The sequence below is a fragment of the Panthera uncia genome, chromosome D2 (genome assembly GCF_023721935.1).
Source record: "Panthera uncia isolate 11264 chromosome D2, Puncia_PCG_1.0, whole genome shotgun sequence".
NCBI classification, from domain to species: domain Eukaryota; kingdom Metazoa; phylum Chordata; class Mammalia; order Carnivora; family Felidae; genus Panthera; species Panthera uncia.
The window spans coordinates 7,363,350-7,384,392 of NC_064818.1; the positions used below are offsets into that span (position 1 = coordinate 7,363,350).

General features: G+C 43.3%; 1 protein-coding gene across 3 annotated transcripts in view; it reads right to left on the reverse strand.

Annotated features, from left to right (window-relative positions):
• Positions 1 to 21,043, reverse strand: part of RNLS (renalase, FAD dependent amine oxidase) — a 280,392-nt gene that overhangs the window by 40,487 nt on the left and 218,862 nt on the right. For 2 of the 3 annotated variants that reach the window (XM_049646052.1, XM_049646050.1), the window contains exon 6: positions 5,616 to 5,791. In XM_049646052.1, coding sequence (XP_049502009.1) covers positions 5,616 to 5,791 — 176 coding nt within the window. Of the gene's footprint in view, positions 1 to 1,100; positions 4,545 to 5,615; positions 5,792 to 21,043 lie in introns of those variants that run through there. The other variant, XM_049646051.1, reaches the window with a different exon arrangement.

The window sequence follows — 21,043 nt, forward strand, 5'->3', positions numbered from 1 at the left end:
CAGACAAATGTAAGTGTCTATATTTCTTGAGTTACATAAATAGAATAAAAACATTAAAGAAAAGTGTCAAAATTGACCATCTATTTTATTAAGAAAAGGTTTTTGTTTGATGTTTACTTATTTTTGAGAAAGAGAGAGAGACAGAGACAGAGAGAGAGAGACAGAAAGAGAGAGAGACAGAGAGAGACAGAGAGAGACAGAAAGAGAGAATGAGCAGGGGAGGGAGACACAGAATCCGAAGCAGGCTCCAGGCTCTGAGCTATCAGCACAGAGCCCGATGCGGGGCTCGAACTCATGAACCGCTGAATCGTGACCTGAGCCGAAGTCGGACACCTAACCGACTGAACCACCCGGGCGCCCTGTTGCTATTTTTTTAATGTTTATTTATTTATTTTGAGAGAGAGAACAAGTGCAAGTGGGGGAGGGGCAGAGAGGGAGAGAGTGAATCACAAGCAGGCTCTGTGCTGACAGCCCCACATGGGGCTTGATCTCCTGAACTGTGAGATCATGACCTGAGCCAAGATCAAGAGTTGGATGCTCAACTGACTGAGCCACCCAGGTGCCCCTATATCTGTTTTTAGATGGGCTGTGTTGTGTGGTGGCTAAGGCCACAGGCTCTAAAAATAAAGCCGCAATAAAACGAGTATCACAATAAAGCAAGTCAAATGACTTTTTTTGGTTTTCCACGCGTATGAAAGTTACGTTTATACCATACTGTAGTCAGTTAATTATGCAATAGCATCATGTCTTTAAAAATGTACATACCTTAATTTAAACACATTTTATTGGTACAAAATGTTAACCGTCATCTGAGCTTTCAGTGAGTCCTAACCACTGAGCACAGATCACCACAATAAATATCATAATAATGAAAAAGTTGAAGATATTGTGAGAATTACCAAAATGTGACACAGAGACGCGAAGTGAGGAAATTTCATTGGGAAACAAACAAACAAACAACCAGTGCTGATAAATTTGCTTGACCCAGCATTGCCAGAAATCTTAAATTTGTAAATAACACAGTATCTGTGACACGCTAAAGTCAAGTCCCATAAAACAAGGTATGCCCGTATTTTAAATTTCTTTTGGTTGCGGAATGGTGTTTCTTTGAGCGCAACACAAGACCGGGCCATGAGGGGCTCTTGATTTATGCAGGTCATACTAGTATAACATTTATAGCAGGTGCTCTTAATGCTGGACTCGAGGGAGGACCTTGGTTGCTTATAAATCCTCATAATTGTATGCAATTTTTGGGGTCATGTGTACGTGTATATTTTGAAATGATGGGAACCGCCATGCTCATAGCTTTTATCAGGTTCTTAAAGAACTCATGCTTCTTCTAAAAAAATATGAATGGACTGCCACTGGGGAGAGAGAAGGCATAATCTCAGGGCAAAGGGCCACGTAAAGAAACGTAACTACAGAAGATACCTTACTACTAATCGTGCCGCAAAAGCCTAAGAGGCTCGTGCGCATCCGTGTATTTTGTCAAAGATACCGATGTATTCATTCATTCACCACCTCCCTCTTCTCTTTCCCCTCCCCTTAAATTCCTCTCTTGATTGATTTCCTTGGTATTTGAAAACGCATTCAGTGTTTTGTTTTGTTTTGCTTTGCTTTGTTTTTTTTGAAGAACATAATCCATGGGTGTGCTAAATAAAGTGGGGGAAAGGGCCACTGGTATTTTGGGGGACTAAAGAATGTGGGGGAAAGCAGAGTTACTCACAAGCAAATCAGACATTTCCTATAGTTTGAGAAAGGCTTCATGATGACCCCCAGAACAAGGGAAAGCACAGCAAATAGGAGTGAGTTTCGGGGCCCTCAAACTGATTACCACGTCCCATCCAGGTATGCCGGAAGCCATTTTTAGTTATTACTCTCCTCCTGAAAGGGCTAATGTATCACACCAGTTACAGAAATCTTAACACAATGCATCCCAGCTTAGACATCAAGTTATACTAACTGGATAAACAGATCAATTATGGACGGCAAAGAGCACCAACGGGAAGACTAAGAACCAGGAAAACCTGCCATTGCTTCGCTAAGTTTGTTCAAACCACCTATTCAAGCGTGTTATTCAAACCCACATGGGAGGCACCGAGTGGCTCCCAAGTCTTTCACACACGCCTTCCTCCTTCATCCGCCTCTTTTCTCCCGGCAGAGCAGCGCCCACAAGAATGCACCGTTTTCTTCCTCAAGACCAAAAATTCAACTTCGTGTCTTAGGAGAAGGCCATCAGCAAATCCTCGTCTGCAGGGTTCTATGAGCAGAGTCCCAGGCACGCCGAGGGCATTTGCTAAGTGCTTATTGAGTAAATGAGTAGCCAAATGAATAATGAGCAGACATCTTTCACTGCCCCCTGCCACTGTGGGCAAGTCACAGTAGAGGCAGCCCTGGGCATGGGAGAGCAGCCACTTCCTGGGAGTGGCTTGAGCCCTAAAGGGTGATGCTCTCCCCAGAGGTTTGATGAGGTTAGGAGGTACTGCCTCCTAAAGGAACCTACCGAGGGAAGTCTGGGGGAAAGAGGGTGTGGTAGACAGAAATCATGCTGCCCCTACCAAAGATGGCCGCATCCTAATCCCCAGCATCTGTGAATGCTGAGGGAGCATTAAGGTTGCAGCTGGAATAAACGTTGGTAATCACTTGGACCCCGGATGGGGAGATTTTCCTGGATTATCTAGGAGAGCCCAAAGTAATCACAAGGTCGTCAAAGGAAGAGTAGGGGCAAAAGCGAGGGCCACAGTGACGCACAACAAGGACTTGACCGGCTGCTGCTGGCTCTGAAGGTGCGGGAAGGGCTCCGAGCCAAGGAATGTGGGCAACTTGTAAAAACTGTAACAGGCAAGAAAATGGATCCTCTCCTAGAGACCACAGAGAGAAAAACAGCCTGCCCACACTTCAAAACTGGTCTTGAACTTCTGACCTCCAGAACTTAAGGTAATAAATTTATGTCGTTTCTTCCACTAAGCTTGTGGAGGCTTGTGGCCACAGCCATATGGTACAGAAGGTCCGTGAAGAGCAGGGAAGGATGGAGAGGCTGGGAAGACTACCTTTGTCATGACTAGTCATGGGACCTTAGGGAGGTCATTTCATGGTTTTCTCATTGCTATAGTGGGCTAAAACTAGCCACCTCATCAGACTACATCCGATACTAAATGGGATCACATATCGCAGTGGCCCAGCTCCTGGGCTGTCACACTGGGTACTCATCATTGCTCTCTCTTTCCCTCTTCTCCCCTCCCCTTCACAGCCACTGGGTATCAGGATGCAGCGCAGGGACGCAAAGGAAGAGAAGAAAGGGAAAAGATAAAATGAATGGAGATAAAGAGCCAATCCCGAGGGGTCTAAGATGGGGAATCCACACCACTCACTGCTGCCTGGTGTAGGGGACACCCATCCTGTGGTCTCTCTAGGGTTTTGTAAAGTGAGGGTTTGAGGAGCTTTATCATTTGGCAGAAAGGGGGTAGAAAAGGAAGAGGCTAGAGTGTGAAGGATAGGAGATGTTTGGGGTGGAACAGGAGAGGAAGAGGAAGAAAAGAAACACAGGGTGGGATCCAGGCTGGAAGAAAATAGGGGTGGGATCTCCCCATTATGGGGACTACACTGCTGCTCAGAAATGAAGGGAACTTCCAAACAAGTTGGTTGTTCCTCTTTCTTTTTTGTCCCTGCCCCTACACAATCCTCCCCTTCCATTTATGCACATGGTAGACCATAGTCATGCACATACATCCATGAACTTGTTGAAGGTAGCTCAGGTGTTCCGGGACAGTGAGGAAATAACAGGTGCTTACATTGATGTCAGGTTTCAAAGGTTATGACGGACCTTTGCATAGCACTGGAGAAATGTTCCCTTGGGAACAATAACTGAAAACTAGTTAAATCCTATTATATCTCTGGACCTGTCATTCCTATTCCTTTTTCTAAGGTGGTATGGGAGATTATCTATCTATCTATCTATCTATCCATCCATCCATCTACTTACCTACCTACTTATCTACCTATCGTCTATTTCACAATATGGGCAAGATTTCTGCCACAAATGACAATGTTATGCTTTGTACCCTCAGGCTACTAGGAGAAGGGTAGAAAGGAGAAGAGTAGAAAATGCAAGCTTCTAAGTTTAAATGAAACAGCTCACTCCCTTTTAGACTCTGCAGCCAATGTAGATTTCATGACACAGAGCTGTAAACGCACTGGGACAATTTCAAGAGAGAACATCCAAATTGTAATAAAAATCATTGCTACGGCTTGGATGTACTTTGTGTTCAGATATTTTTTTATTAAATTTTGTGATATTGCACAACTTTGAATAGGTCATTTTGTGGTTAGGACAAATCTATTTCTATTAACGCATTAAATTTGAAGACATAAGGTGGTTTGAGCCCATCTTTTAAGTTTATTATTTTGCAGAAATCACAAGAAGAAACTCACAAACTATTGTTTCTTTTAAAGGAATATTTATAAATTGCCAAATGACTGTGTAATGTATCTAGCTTCAAATTATACCGACAAGATGATTTCCCTGTCTTCTTTTTCAAGTCAACCTAAAATGGAATTAAGTATCACTTAAAGACATTAGCTATTGGGATCTTTCAATGCTTTTTAGAAGGAAAGAGGAAAGTCTTCTAAAGTGACCATGATCTATTTAAGTAAATATTTTCCCCAAAGGTTCACTGTATAATTGAACTTCAGATGACACGGGTAAACACACAGACATGCTGCCATATTTTAGGAAGTAATTTACCATTTCCTCTGATTTTGGATAGCCCTTTAAAATATACAAAATCTGCTGCAATTTCTCACAATACTGCTTTTGGGTAACCAATAGTGCGGATAAATTGGTTAATCAACAGGCTCAGAAATCTTGGGGAAGACACGTCACCGCTCCTTTCCTCCCTCTGACCTTCACTCCACTATCCCCAATGGCTTTACAACTGAGTTTACAGATCAAAAGATTTTTTTCTACAAATATTCACAAACTTCTGTTGGAATATGCAGAGGTTGTTGCAAAAGTCAACATTTACTTAAAGAGCTTGAAGTCTGAGCCAGTAGAGTGATCAGCAGGTTGATCAAACCCTGAAAAACAGCTTGAGTAGCTGAATTCTACAGGTATTCACCTTTGTCCCCCAAAGAACCCTGCTTGCGGCAGTCAAAACCAAAGTGGGAACTTAACAAAAATGAAAATTGTGGTAGCGAAATACACTAACAAGGTTAATCTAACATATTGCAAAAAATTGGGGAGGTTCAAGTGGTTTCTATATAACCACAGTACTGATTTAGAAAAACCCCAGAGAAACAGCTGCATTTTGATATACAACCTGCCTTGCTTGAATAGGAAACCCCATATTTTCAGGGTGTATAAGTCTTGAGATGCTAGTCTTTGAACATAAGCCCAGGGGAAATTGCGTGCATCGCTTGTTGGGAAATAACAGGCTAAAAAGACCCGTAGAAGTTCACAGCCATGTACGAGGCAAACAAATATTTGCCCCAGAGATCAGATTGTCCATTTCTTTTACTACAGAGTGGCAAAGATGAGAAAAAAAAATCATCAGTTCTGCTGACCCTGTCGGTTTGATTAAGAAAACTGTGCCCATACCCCTGGATTCTCTGATTACCTGGGAATATCTCCATTTCTGGCATTTGGTGACAACTGGTTGAGGCAGTCCTGGCAAAATGCTTTCCAGCTGCTGGTAGATTAGCTCCTGCACATCCTCAGTGCTGTGCTCCAGGTATGTGACTGCAAATGGGACAGTGGTGTGAACCACCAGGGAAGGTCCCACTTCTGATGACTCTGGTATGAGAGGGACACAAAGACGCACCTTAAAGCAGGTAACACAGAAGCATCTGTCAGCGTTTCAAACCGGGTTTAAGAGTAAATCGTTGTAATCAGATAATACAACAGAAGAAAAACAGAGTCTAATCTCTGACCACAAAACTGGGCTACCTCTGAAATTCAAAGTCAAGCTTCTCTGAAGAGAACAGAGTTACGATGTTATTTCATGTCATGTCATGTCATGTCCTTTCATTTCATTTCATCTTATTTTATTTTAAGTGTATTTACTTTTGAGAGAGAGAGAGAGAGAGAGAGAGAGAGAGAGTGTGTGCACGCACAACTTAGGGGGAAGAGCAGAGAGAAAGGGTGAGAGAGAATCCCAATCAGGCTCTGCACTGTCCACACAGAGCCTGACACGGGGCTTGATCTCACAAACCATGAGATCACGATCTGAGCTGAAATCAAGAGTCGGACGCTTAGCTGCTGAACCCCCAGGCACCCCAACGTATTTTAAAGAACAAATTTTAGGTCTTGCTAAAGAACTGGGAGGAAGGAGAAGAAGAACTCCTAATAAGTTCTGCCTTGAGTATAATCAAATTTATCAGTATAAATTATCCACTAAATTATATGTTCTCTAGGCAGAAGCTGTTTCTTATTACGTATAGCTTATATTCTCCTTAAATTCTGAGAACAAAGTAGATGTGCAGTAAATATGTATTCATTTTATGTTAAATGGATTGCAAAATATTTTGTTGAAATTATATTAGAATAAAATATCTTAGGGATGCCTGGGTGGCTCAGTGGGTTGAGCATCTGACTTCGGCTCAGGTCATGATCTCACGGTTCGTGGGTTCAAGCCCTGAGTCGGGCTCTGTGCTGACAGCTCGGAGCCTGGAGCCTGTTTTGGATTCTCTGTCTCCCTCTCTCTCTGCCCCTCCCTGGCTCGTGCTCTGTCTCTCGCTGTCTCAAAAATAAATACACATTAAAAAAAATAAAATAAAGTAAAATATCTTTACCACATAAAAAAATCAAGCTTCTCTCTAAAAATGGGCTTGACCTCATAGCATTAAGAGAAAAAGCTCCCTCATTCATGACATGGAGATACTTTCCAATTTTGGTTGCCGTCAAATTTTTTTTTTTGCTATACTTTCGAAATTTCGAATAATGTACATCCACTTTGTACCTTTCACTCTTTCCTAGAATATAGAAAATCAAATGAAGTTTTAAGGTGACAGCAGAGTGACCAAGGCATTAAAAAGTACAGTCTTGGCAGGAACGTTAAGAGTTCGCTTGTTGTTATTATTTGTTTAAATCACACAGAAGAGAAAGTTGGGAGGAAAATAGTAAGAGATCTGAAATGCATGAAAACAACAATAAGATATTTGGTTCTTCCTCCCACCCCTTGCCGACACAAAATATTAATGTGTATAAGGTACTGTAGGGGTTGGCAAGCCCGATTCTGAAAATTCTAATTTAGGATTCTAAAGGCCACGGCGATGATCTATTGGAGGTTGGCTTGCACAGTTTTACACGTTAAAAAGAAAAAAAACAACCCGTTGAACAACATAGGCCACTTGCTTGCTATATGGCCACTTACTCTCTTTACCTTTCAAGGTTTTTGTTTTGTTTGCTGTAAAATCAGAATGTTAGTACCTATCACACAGGTCTGCGGTGGGGACTATGGAACGTAACGCAGTGAAGTGCTCGCCACGATGTCTGGCCCAGAGTAGGCGCTTCATAGATGTGAGGTATGAGACGAGAAGCAATAAACCAGATATGTACAAAAGAAAAAGTTCTCTGGTGTTGCCCAAATGGTGGGTGTGCATTTTTAAGTACTTCACTTCTTCCACTGCTAGGAGCATACTGGAGTATGAATTTTACAGCAAAACACAAGGGAAGGGAGTCCCAAAATATACTGTAAGCATTTGAAAGGGAAGCGAGTGCACCTAAATTTTTTTATATGCGTGAGGCGGGACAGCTGGCGTCAGAATCTGTGCAGCAAATACAGGGGCAAGGAGACTGTCCACTGTTTTCACCTCACCATAGCTGCAACAGCTTGAAAGAGGAAGCACAGGGACCATCTCTGAACATTCAATGTTTAACCAGCCAGGGTACATTCTGCAGATACCTCACAGAGGGGAGGACCAAGGATTGCAAAGCCTCAATGCCTGTCACCCATGGGGCTCCGGGCTGGGTCAGTCGGTAGAGCTTGTGACTGTTTTTTTTTATTTTTTTAATTTTTTTTAACGTTTATTTATTTTTGAGACAGAGAGAGACAGAGCATGAACGGGGGAGGGGCAGAGAGAGAGGGAGACACAGAATCTGAAACAGGCTCCAGGCTCCGAGCCATCAGCCCAGAGCCCGACGCGGGGCTCGAACTCACGGACCGCGAGATCGTGACCTGAGCCAAGTCGGACACTTAACTGACTGAGCCACCCAGGCGCCCCCTTTTTTTTTTTAATTTTTAAAAAAAGTTTATTTATTTTTGAGAGAGAGAGAGGGAAGGGAGAGAGACAGAGAGAATGAGCAAAAGAGGGGGAGGGGCAGAGAGAGAGAGGGAGACACAGAATGTGAAGCAAGTTCCAGGCTCTGAGCTGTCAGCACAGAGCCTGACGAGGGGCTTGAACCCGCAAACCAGGAGATCATGACCTGAGCTGAAGTCGGGGGCTCCACCAACTGAGCCACACCCAGGTGGTAGAGATTACTTAAAAATAAAACTTAAAAAAAAATCCTGTTACCCATTATTGCCTCAGGGAATGTTATTTACGTTACTAGGTAATAGATTCAGAAAGGCTTGTTCGACAAGGGGGTGTCAATACCACCCCTCTTCCATAAGGTACCACATCTTCCCGCAGACAGAGGAAACTTCTGGGTGCACATTCTGATGCACAAGAGCTGGGGTTCTGAGCTCACTCATCGATGGCACGCTTCCACGGACAGTGAAGGCTAGCCGCGTGCTGAGAAGCTGGAGGGTGCTCCCACCCAGCTATGTGTTCTAGGGGGGCTCGTCAAACTACCAGGGGCAGCGATGGTGTTTTGCCAGACTCCTCCCATTTAGCCATCCAGTCCAAGAAGAACAATAAAGAAGGAAATTTAAGACCCAAGACGAAACAGTTCTCGCATGGCAATGAGAGAACAACCTGGTTACTTGGGGATTATCCACAGACTTAAGCATCCATATTAAAGTCAAAGTTTCTCCAGAATCATATAAGAACCCTTGACTACTTTAATTCTGATTATATATATATATGTGTGTGTGTGTGTGTGTGTGTGTATATTTAGTTTTGTTTTAGTACAGTCAATGTTTGTTTATATTTATCCATCCACAGCTTCCTTCTGGATCTCACATCTTGTCTCCAGGGTCATTTTCCTTTTCCCATGTTGTATCTCAAGTTGAAGTTCCTCAATGAGGTTCTGTTGAAGGCTTTTGCTGCTCTAAAAGTGTCTTTATGTGATGCTCATTTGCGAAAGATTGGCATGTGACAACAGATTGAAAACATCTTCTCTCAGCACTTGAAAGATATTGTTCATATAGGTTAGCTTTTACTGATGCTGTGAAGAAGTCAGCTCTTCATTCAACGGCAGGTCATTTGCAGGTGACTTTTCTTTCATATCTGGATGTTTCTATTGTTTTCTCTTTGCTTTTGGGGTTCTGTAGTTTTACTTGGTTATCTTGAGGTGGGACTTTCTTTTTTGCTTCCCTCTTTTGACTTCACTGGGTTTTCTGAATCTTAAGACTCATGTTTTGTAAACTAATTTTGGAAATTACTTAGCTGGTGGCTCTCCCTTTGTCTCTGTTCTGTCTTCATGGAACTTGGGTTAGAGATACAGCAGCTGGTCGGATTCTATCTTCATGTGCCTTGGTCTCTTTGTGATATTTTCCATCTCTGTCTCTGGGCTAGATTCTAGGTGATTTCTTCCGATTTAGCTTCCAGTTTACTGTTCTCCCTTTATCTGTGTTTATTCTCATGTTTACGTTGTCCCTTGAATTTCAAGTTGGAATTATTTTCTTCTTCCTTTGTAAACATTATTCAGGTCTGCATGATCAGTTTGGATTGTCTCTTTCTCCCCAGCCACACTATTAACATTCTCTTTTATTTCTTTAAAGATAGCCGATGTAGTATATTGTGTGTTTGGTTGTCCCCAAATCTGCGGTCTTTATGAGTCTCATTCCCCTTTCTGTTGTTGGGGATGGCTATTGCCATGTGCTCATGACAGTGTTTTCCTCGTGTGTTTTGTGATTTCTTTTTTTCCCCCTACTGTGAGTCTAAAGTTCCCAGCAACTTTATCTGAGAAATTCTCAGAGGCCTACATTTAAAGAGTGTCCCTTTAGAGATTTACTTTTGTTTCTGCCTGATGCCTCGGGGGCAATACTGCCCATAACTACTTTAACTAGATTTTTGGAATATACTGGCAGAATGAATTCTGGCACCGAATCTGCCTGAGGGCGGATATGTGGTTTGGCATCTCAGGGGAGACATTTTCTTTCTTTCTTTTTTACTTTTTTTTTTTTGTTTGTGTATTTTTTCCACCCCACTCAAGGACAGGCAAGCACCCACACTCTTTTCTTCTGCCAGATGGCATATATCAGATATAGAGTTCTTGAAGGTCAGAAAAGTGTACATGTCCACGCTGATAACCTTTTATTTTTATTTTATTTTATTTTTTAATTTTTTAAAAATGTTTTTATTTATTTTTGAGACAGAGAGGGACAGAGCACGAGCAGGGGAGGGTCAGAGAGAGAGGGAGACACAGAATCCAAAGCAAGCTCCAGGCTCTGAGCTATCAGCACAGAGCCCGACGTGGGGCTCGAACTCACGGACTGTGAGATCATGACCTGAGCTGAAGTCGGACGCTTAACCGACTGAGCCACCCAGGCACCCCAGATAAACTTTTAAATCTTAAAGAAACAGAGTGATTTTTCTTGGTAGACAAACGTTATCAAAATTATCTCAACATGAAAGAAATTGGTATAAACCAAAATATATAAAAGAAATTGAAAACACAGTCAATAAATTAATTTAAAAAAATGACTTCAGGATCTGGTTGCTTTACTTGTGATTTGTTTCAAATTGTCAAGCTAGTAAAATGTTTATTACAGATATACACATCACATTTCCACATATAAATATAAACAGAGCTGCAAATTATTTTTCTATTAATATGAATAGGCCTCTATTTTTTCATATCAGTAGGTATACGTAAGAAAACATGATAATCTCAATATATATCAAAAGGCATTGGGGCGCCTGGGGTGGCTCAGTCGGTTAAGCATCTGACTCTTGATTTTGGCTCAGGTCATGATCTCACAGTCCGTGAGTTCGAGCCCCACGTTGGGCTCTGTGCTGACACCATGGAGCCTGCTTCAGATTCTCTCTCCCTCTCTTTCTCTGCCCGTCCCCCACTCATACTGATTCTCTCTCTCTCTCTCTCTCAAAAATAAGTAAAAAAAAACTTAAAAAAATAAAGGCATTCATTAATATTTAATATCAATCACTTGAGAAAAAGATACAATATGAAAAAAATAGGTTTCTCAAAGTTAGAATATCTTGAGCTGATCGTTTTTTAGCATACTTTACAGTGAAATAATATAGACTGTCACAGTAAAATCAGCATAAGCCAAGGATGCTTAGTAATACCAGCACTTATGTATCATTGCTCTGGTCAGTGCATTAAGATAAAAAGTAGAAATAAAATTCATAACTATTATGAAGAAAGAAAATCAGATGATTGAAAACAATAGTGAAACAAACGTAAAATCCATCAAGTTAATTTAAAAGTTTTGCTATTAAATTGATTTCCCTATATACCAGCAATAACTGGTAAGAAAAAAATTAATTCGACAAGAGTTTATTGGAATTTGAAAAAAACAAACCTAAAGGAAAAAATAAAGCAATGAGAATACATTTTTTTTTTTGAAAAATCAATGAGTCAAGACTTATTTTGTCATATATTTAAATACATTATGAAGCCACGGCAATTAAACATGCCTGGTCCTGGGGCGCCTGGGTGGCTCAGTCAGTGAAGCGTCCTACTCTTGATTTCAGCTCAGGTAGTGATCTCATGGTTCATGAGTTTGAGACCCATGTAGGGTTCTGCACTGACAGTGTAGAGCCTGCTTGGGATTCTCCCTCTCCCTCTTTCTCTGCCCCTCCCCTGCTCGCTCTTTCTCTCTCTCTCTCAAAATAAATAAATAAACTTAAAAAAAAAATTCCCAGTCCTGATTGGCACTAATAGTCAATGAATCAAAATAAGTATCTCTGGAAACACATCCCGAAACATATTAAGTATTTAGCGGCTAACAAACTTAAAGCCATAGAGGAAGATGCACATTTTATCTCGTGCTAGAAAATCAGAGCTATAGAAAATTAACTTAGAATATTCCCCTCCTGCTTCTGACCTAAATTTGTCACCATTTCTGCTTTTCTGCTTTCCTACTTCCATAACCATATTGAGGAATGCACCCCCTTTGGTCACACAGCAAGCTCAAACTCCCTGGGACACCGTAGAGACCTTTTCCATGGGAGAAACTTCATTTTTTTGGCAGTTATCTATCCAGGGACAGGAACTGGGCCGTCAAAGGACCGAAGTGTCAGGCCAGCTCTAGGTTCCGTGTCCTACAGAGAAGGAAGGGGTGTCACATAGGAAGGGGTGTCACATACTGTAGCTGTAGGCCCAGAGCATCAAGAAATGGGTGGCAACATTTCTTTTTTTTTTTTTTTTCACGTTTATTTATTTTTGAGACAGAGAGAGACAAAGCACCAACAGGGGAGGGGCAGAGAGAGAGGGAGACACAGAATCCCAAACGGGCTCCAGGCTCCGAGCCGTCAGCCCAGAGCCCGACGCGGGGCTCGAACCCACGGACCGCGAGATCGTGACCTGAGCCGAAGTCGGACGCTTAACCTACTGAGCCACACAGGCGCCCCACGGGTGGCAACATTTCTTGAATTACTGATTTGGATCATGCGCACGTGGGCACCTAGTGCACTGTTTGGTGCTGTGGGAAGGAAACTGCACGGAGGCCTTTCAGAAGCTGGCGTCTTAACTGGGTGGGGGGTGGGGGGGTGACACACAGGCTGGAAACCAGCCAAGTGTTACCTGCTAACGGGTGTGTGGCTGACAGCGGGGGCGGCGGGGGGCATGGAAATGAAGTTCAGCAGACAGACAGGTCCACGTGAAGAAGGGAACTACACAGGAAGTGGAGGGTCGTGCCAGGTGCGGGTGCCCGCGGGGCACCCGCTCGCCTGGCGCCTTCCTCCTGGCAGTAGAAATTGCTGGTAAGTCTCCTTCTCCCCATTCCAGGCAAAACGTGCCCAACAACCCTTGCCCTCTGATCAGAGACGCTCTTATGACAAGTTGGCCTTAGCATATGGCGTCAGGGCCCAGCAGCAAATGTAACGGACGGCAAGCCCAGCACATCCCCAAGTCCGACAGAACAATCCAACTCACCCCGATGATGAAAGCAAGAGAAGGGGCACCCGGGGGAGTTCTGTCGGTTCAGCGTCCGACTTGGGCTCAGGTCACAATCTCACGGTTCGTGGGTTCGAGCCCCTCGTTGGGCTCTGTGCTGACAGCTCAGAACCGGAGCCCGCTTCGGATTCTGGGTCTCCCTCTCTCTCTGCCCCTCCCCTGCTCACATTCTGTCTCTGTCTCCGCCTCTGTCTCAAAAATAAATAGACATTAAAGAAAGAAAACAGACTAGCCGCGAAAGGAGGGACGCAGATCGAGGAGAGGAAGGGAGACGGAGACAGATATATATGCCCTTCTGAGGTCTTCCTCTCCCTCACCACCTCGCTGGCAAAGCCAATCCCAACAGGCACAGAGCGCCCGCCGTGTGGCCCTCTGTCCCCTTGGCGGCGTGTCTGCCCCTCTGTGCGTCCACCGCCCGCCCAGAAGCACGAACTAGGCCTCACTCTTCGAGGGGACCACCTGCAGATTTCATTTGCTCTTGAATAATCTCAACCCGTTCTCATGTGGAGGTGAGAGCGGCCCAGACTCTTCTGAGACCCCCACTGGCATCCCAGGCAGCTTCCTCACCTCCTCCTCAGGAGCCTGACTGGCAGGCAACTTCATTACCTCTGACTTCAACGGCAGCAGTGATTTTGTAGGAAGTATCGATATTCGATTGACACAGTTTTATGGTTTTAGCTGCAGAGGAGGGCTGTGCAAGTAGAAACCACTGAAATAACAGTAGGTCGGGCACAGAGAAAAGATGGTTTTACCCACAGTACTCCCTCTACTTATTTCATTTTTATCCTATCACCTTTGAAGAGAAATGTTTGTTTTATTCCCCTCTCTGGAGAGCGGTGTGTATTCATTGATAATGGCAATTGTTTGAAATATCCAATGAAAAGCAGTGAACGGGTCTCAACGAATAGCCTCATTTGGGAGACATGTATTCGGGAACTCAAGTGTAAGAGCGGGTTCTTTGCCCCCATTCCTCACTCTTCTTAGGAAACTCCGAACTATCCTCTGAGATTTACAGAAATTTCTGGAATGCTATTTCCCCACCTAAGAAACAAGGTAAGTTTTATTTAGTATGAATGAATCAGAGCTCCTGCTCCATTCTGATGGCACAGTAAGTTTCTGAAGGACATCAACTGAACTTCAAAGTATCTTTTAAAAGTTTATCTATTTAGGGGCGCCTGGGTGGCTCAGTCGGTTAAGCGTCCGACTTCAGCCAGGTCACGATCTCGCGGTCCGTGAGTTCGAGCCCCGCGTCGGGCTCTGTGCTGATGGCTCAGAGCCTGGAGCCTGTTCCAGATTCTGTGTCTCCCTCTCTCTCTGCCCCTCCCCCGTTCATGCTCTGTCTCTCTCTGTCCCAAAAATAAATAAAAAAACGTTGAAAAAAAATTTTTTTTAAAGTTTATCTATTTATTTTGAGAGAGAGAGAGAGAGAGAGAGAGAGCACATGCACAAGTCGGGGAGAGGCAGAGATCGAGGGAAAAAGAGAATGCTAAGCAGGCTCCGAGCTGACAGCACGGAACCCAGTGCGGGGCTCATGAACCGTGAGATCATGACCTGAGCCGAAATAAAGAGTCAGATGCTTTACCAACTGAGCCACCCGTGTGCCCCTCAACAGAACTTTGGATCTTGAGTCAGAAATTCTGTCTCCCACTGCCTGGCTATATGACTTTAGGGTGGTCATAATGTCCCCATGATTCCTTAGGTCAGTGTTGCCTCAGAAGGACTCTTGTGACGTATTAACAGTTATTAGGCAAAGCAACAACAACGAAATTCTTTGCACAAATAGATTTTTGAATGCCTCTTTTAAACAAAATGAAATAAGACTTCTTAGAAGTCCCTAATATGATTATGTACAATATGATCCTTTAAAGGAAAAATAGTAGAAAATTATTTTTGGTGGTTTAAAACTAGTTTTACTTAAATTAAAAAAACTGCAAAAAACAAAAATGTCCCTCAAACACCGTAGAAGGGTAAAAAGTGAAAAATAAATAAAAGTATTGCTTCTATCTTAGCCCGGCAGCCCCACTCCCCAGAGTAATGACTGCCAATAGTTTCCCGTGTATCCTTCTAGAATTTTCTATACACATGAGACTGTGTATCTATTCCCCTCTTTAAAATGGAAATACACTCTTACTATACCTATTGTTCCTGAACTTGCTTTTGTTCATTTAACGTATCTTGGATAGCTTTTTATCAGTTCATGTGAAAATACTTAATTTAATAGTATGGAATTACCCACAGTTTATTATTGGTCTTCCTTGACCAGATACTTCTTTTCTTTTTTACCAGTTTCTGTAACAAGCAATGAATGTTGTAATGAGCGCATTTATTCGTGTATCTTTGTTGCACTTATGTGAGACTACCTCTAGGATAAATTGCTAGAGATGGGATTGCTGAGTCAAAGAGTGAGCACATTTAGAATGATTTCAAATATAGCTAAAGGGCCCCCCAAATGTACACTCTCCCCCAATGGCCCCCAATGGCATATAAGAGGACTTGCTTCTCTATGCTCTTACCGACACTAAGTTTTGCTAATCAGCTAGGTTAAAATATATCTCATTTACTTTTAGTTTTCAGTCAGTTACATGTGAATGGGGTATTTTCACATATAAACCCAATGTGTACATTCTTTTCCAGCGACCTGCCTTTGTCTTCCCCTCCTGGTAAGCATGGTGCCAACCTCAGGACCATTGCGTAGATGGAGTCCATGCAAAGTGGTAAATTCAGAGGTCGGTGTGCATTTGGAAGAACTACCTATGGAGGCTGACGCGCTCCATCTCAGAGGGCTATAGTTACTGAGGTTTCATTGTGCCTTTGCGCGTGCTTTGCGCCTCACCGATGGGAAACCTAAGTCTCAGAAGATGAAGCTTCATGGGAAGAAAGTGTGCCCTGGAATCACAGTATCCATCATATTATATTTCAATGGTCTATTTTCTTGTCCGTCTTCCCTCTAGACTGAAAGCTGCCTGAACTTACGGATCCTGTCTTGTTTCACATTTTTCACTCCTCCCTCAGGATCTGGCACAGAGTTAACAGTCCATATTTGTTGAAGACCTGGATGAACAGAAGGACGAAAGCAGTAACAGTTCTGTTGGGGGCATGGACAGGTAGAGCGAGCCTCGCTGTCTGTTGAATCAACAGGATGGGGTCAGCTCTACCGGACAAAGCGACAGCACATTTAGAAGCTGACAGAACTGAATGCTTGCAGCTGAACAATTATAGCTCTGGTTCCATATGTGACCCTAAGAAAGTTTTCCATCATTGAGTTGGAAATACTAGCTTTAAAAACAAACAAACATGCCTGTTAGTTTCTTCTGTTCTTGTGGTCTTTGACTTGTTTATCCTAGGCCTGTGGGTGTGCATTTTCCATGAGTGTCTTTGGGTGATGGTGTATCTATGGATGTAGGCATTGGCCTTTATTTAAATAAAGGATAGAAGGGAAATTTTAAAACAGATACACACGTATGTTTGTAAACCTTGTTATTCCAAGCTACATATGTTTGGATTTCTTATGTTTAGCAAGATACACAGACATCTTCTAAACAATCCCATATAAGATGACCATACTGATAGGCATTTAGTTAAATATAAACAAGCATGTAAAACCCCACACGATGAACTGGAAATAAAACGAGAATCCCCCTACAGTTCATACTTCCAATTTCAGAAGATGTTTCCCCACAGCTCCAGTATAAATAAATGTATACAAATTCAGGAAATAACCTCCCGGTAAACAATGGAAAATTGTTCACAGAAGAGTGCTCTGCCTTCTCTCGCCAGCTGAGAAAGTAAATGATAACATTCGCCAGTAATCCAAGCTACTTGAAAAATAAACAGCATGTTGCCTATTTCCGCAATACCTGTGAGTGCTGGGAACTTGGAGATAGGGTCGGGAGGGTGGGAAGAGAGCCTGAGCTGGACCACTACCTATTAGAGAGGCATCCCCAAGCCCCGAGAGTGGAGGAGATGTAAGAAGGCAAATCTGAGGCAAATCTTCAAAGTCGACAAGGTTTTCTAGTAGACCAGGTGATCAGTGGAAAGGGATGACTTATACAGAGGTGAGGGATGACCCCAGGCTGGGTGTGGAGGCTGGATGGGGAGTACTCCTAGTTCGAGGAAGAAAAAATACACATTGCCTACACAAATTCACTTCCCTATTTCTTTTCCTATTGGACCGGCTTTGGGTCTTATAAAGGGGCTCAACCCAGTTCACACGGTGAAGGTCTTCTACCTGTGATTCTACTTAATAGACTCAAGGAGCCCAGAATCTTAAACAGAAGACACGGTAAAATTCACCTGCAGGTCAGTTATGAGAATCACAGGGGTGAATGTCTACGCGGCAGACGTCACCTGCTCGGCGTCCACTGGCTCTTCTGTGGCAACAGTACCCAAATTTTGATGTAAGGGGTTAACCCTCTCCCACTTTCATCCCTGGCAAAGGTAGTCCAGGCTGAACTGCTCAGTTAACCCATCCCACCTGGTCACAGTGATTGGTTCCGCAATGGGTACATACGCGAGCCAAGCAGGCCGGCGAGGTTCAATTCCAGGAATACTGTTGAGCTTCCGGAAAATGGGTTCTTTTTGCAACTTGGCCCTGACATGCTTGGTGCCATCTGGTAGTTCACCATAAATGAATCTAAATCAGCAGAAGGTGGAGTCAAGAAATGGACAGAAGCTAAGTCTTTATGATGTTGGTTGAATCCACCCAGACAGCGTTACTATTTGTACAGTTCTGCAGCCTGACTCCTGGATTTTTCAGAAACAGTACCAATAAATTCCCCTTTTTGGCATGTTCCCTCTGAGTTGGGTTTTATGTCACTTGCAGTCTGAACGATCTTAAATGTGTGAAGCATCTAGTACTCTGGCTGGCACGCGTGGTTTCCTCCCACAAATGCCTGTTTCCTTTCCTTCTGTCCTCTCTTCCCACCTGCCTTTAAGTTTCCTCTATATCTCCGGTATATAAAGGTTAGATTGTAGCAGTTTCTTTAAAAAGCTTGACCAAGTAATTATGAGAAAAATGCTTCATGGGCCTAGCCCATTCTTTCAAGTTTCCTTCCAGCTTTGATTTGCCATGAGTCTATCAAATGGAGGTCCAGTTGGCAGTGCTGGTCACTCCCCGTTGTCACCATGGTAGAAATTCCTGGTCCTCAGAGACTAAAAACCAAGAATCCACAGGACCCGGGTGATGAACATGTTTCCCTTCCTCCGAGCTTTCTCCATCTTTGAGTATGCCCTAGATCTGAGGACCTTAATCTCCATCCCACTTTTGAGCCTAAACACAATGAGCTAGTTTGTAGTATGGTCACAACAGGTGCCACACGGTTTGGGGACATCTTGGTCCTTGGTTACAGCTCTGTTATGACACCGAGAACAGCTCTCGGCAACGCCAGACATACTCGGTTCACACACTGAAATGGATACACAATTCTCAGGTGTCACAGTTCTGTGGGAGAGCATGCGTAACTAACAAGAGTGAAGCGAACAGACCCAGAATTGCGACTATTGCGCTTTGTAGAGATATATGAAGTTGGATTCAGGTTTATTCTGAAAATAACATTACTTTTGCTTACATGTACTTTGACAGATGTGATCTTGACAGCGAAAGAACAGCAGGCCTCTTGGGATCCCCAAGAACTTGACCTGCCCCCATGAAGGGCGCTTTGAGCGTGAATGTCATTTGTCACACGAGCGATGGTAGGAAAACTAGACTTCTAAGTTCTTGCATGTCTGGGATTCTCGATGGGGGCAGGTGCTGGTGGAGCTTGGACTGGCCTGGTAGGGCTGGGGGAAGAGGTGCGCCCTTGAGGGTCTGGTGAGCACAAATCTGGGAAGTCGGGGAGGGGAGCAGGTGAAACCCCAGATAACACGTTTGGTGTTAGTATCTCATCGTTCAGAAACGAATTTTAAAAGCCACTGTTATTTTCAATATGGCAGAAAGTATAGGTTGGAGAAGAATCTAAAAAATGAGAGTCTTGTTTCCAGGTATGGATGAATCTCAATGTATGGGAGGGTGGGTGGTGAACTAGGGAAGTCTCTGTGGGGAGTTTTCCTTAGGAGTTCCAGGACAGAGATTTTTGCTTTTATCAAAACAGAATGATTTAGAGACAAAGAAAGCTCAGGCTGAAGTCACGGTTTTACTTAATTTCCCTAAGCTTTAGCTTCCTCATCTATAAAGTAGGGATAATACGATTTACCTCATAGAGTTGTAGCACAGATGATGCACAATAAAACACGTCAGGCCCTTAGCACAGCTTAATAAAGATGGCGGGCGTGAGGCTTCCAGAGGTTGAACAACATTCTGGTTTTCATTTCATTTCTTTTAACTTTCCCAACTCCTGACGCAAGTTGTTTTAAATTACAGCTATAGAAAACTTCTCTTTGGTTCTTACACAGAAGCAAGTTGTAATGGAGGAAAAACCTGTCCGTATTTTTTTCATTATTTTTTTTAAAGGTTTATTTATTTTTGAGAGAGAGAGAGAGAGAGAGAGAGAGAGAGATCGTGAAGCAGGCTCCAGGCTGCAAGGCGTTCAGCACAGGGCTCAACATGGGGCTCGAACTCACGAATCGTGAGATCGTGACCTGAGCTGAAGTCAGACGCTCAACCGGCCGAGCCACCCAGGGGCCCCAAACATATCCTTATTTGTAATTTAAGATCTAATCAGCACACACGCAAGCTGATACGTATGTATACACTGACATATCAAGAGGGAAGGGGTGACTTAAGCTGTAAAACACACGCATGGCATTCCCAAACCCAGATACACGTTGTATAAATCAAGGCTCAAAATTCATATGTATTTCTACATCAGTAGGGTCTTAGATAACATTTCCCCTAGGCTTCCCCCACCACCTTTTCAGGACTTGATTTTTCCAATCACATTTACAACTAAATTGTCAGCTCTGATGATCTTTCGAATAATTCTGGCCTTTACAGAGGAAACAAGTTCTTGAAGCTTCCCATTGTGGCAAACCAAGGAGGCAAGATTTCCAGATTCCACGGCAAAGATGAGCCCTTGCAGATCGACAGATTCCCTGCTAAAGACCCTCAGGAGGTTACGTCTAAGGGAAGTCCGCCACCTGGCCAACAGGGACTCACGTTTGAGTCCCGTGCTCTCCATCATTCCTTAGGTTCCTGCCTTTATTTGCATGTGCAAGAAGGTCTGGTTTTGTGCCAGAGACGGATCTCTCCAGACGAGCGCCTTCGAGCAAGCTATGTGAATCAGGAGACTGATTTCAAATTATAGAAATGTTTCTACCTTCTTTGATGGAGCAGACATGTTTATTATTATCCCTTTAAAACAAGGTACATTTTTATATTCCTCTAAGTGTCACTCAAGGATTGCCAAAGACCCAACAAGAATTACTGGCCAGATGAAAAGACAATGTCTCACGGAGATACAGATACCTCAATTCCACAAACATTACATCGACCTCAAAGTACAGATCCTCAAAAAGTTTGCAAAAATAAAACAAGGGAACAAGAGAATATCGGATTAAACACTATTGGGGAGTGCCTGGGTGGCTCACTTGGTTAAGCACCCGACTTTGGCTCAGGTCGTGATCTCATGGTTCATGGGTTCGAGCCCCGCATCGGGCTCTGTGCTGACAGCTCAGAGCCTGGAGCCTGCTTTGTCTCTCTCTCTCTCTCTCTCTCTCTCTCTCTCTCTCAAAAATAAATACTTAAAAAAATTAGAAAATAAATAAAATAAACACTGTTGAAATTTTACTTATTATCATGTTCAAATATGTTTTAATATTCCCGGTTCAATGCAAGCACTAAGAGAACTGTCTCATTTACCTGAA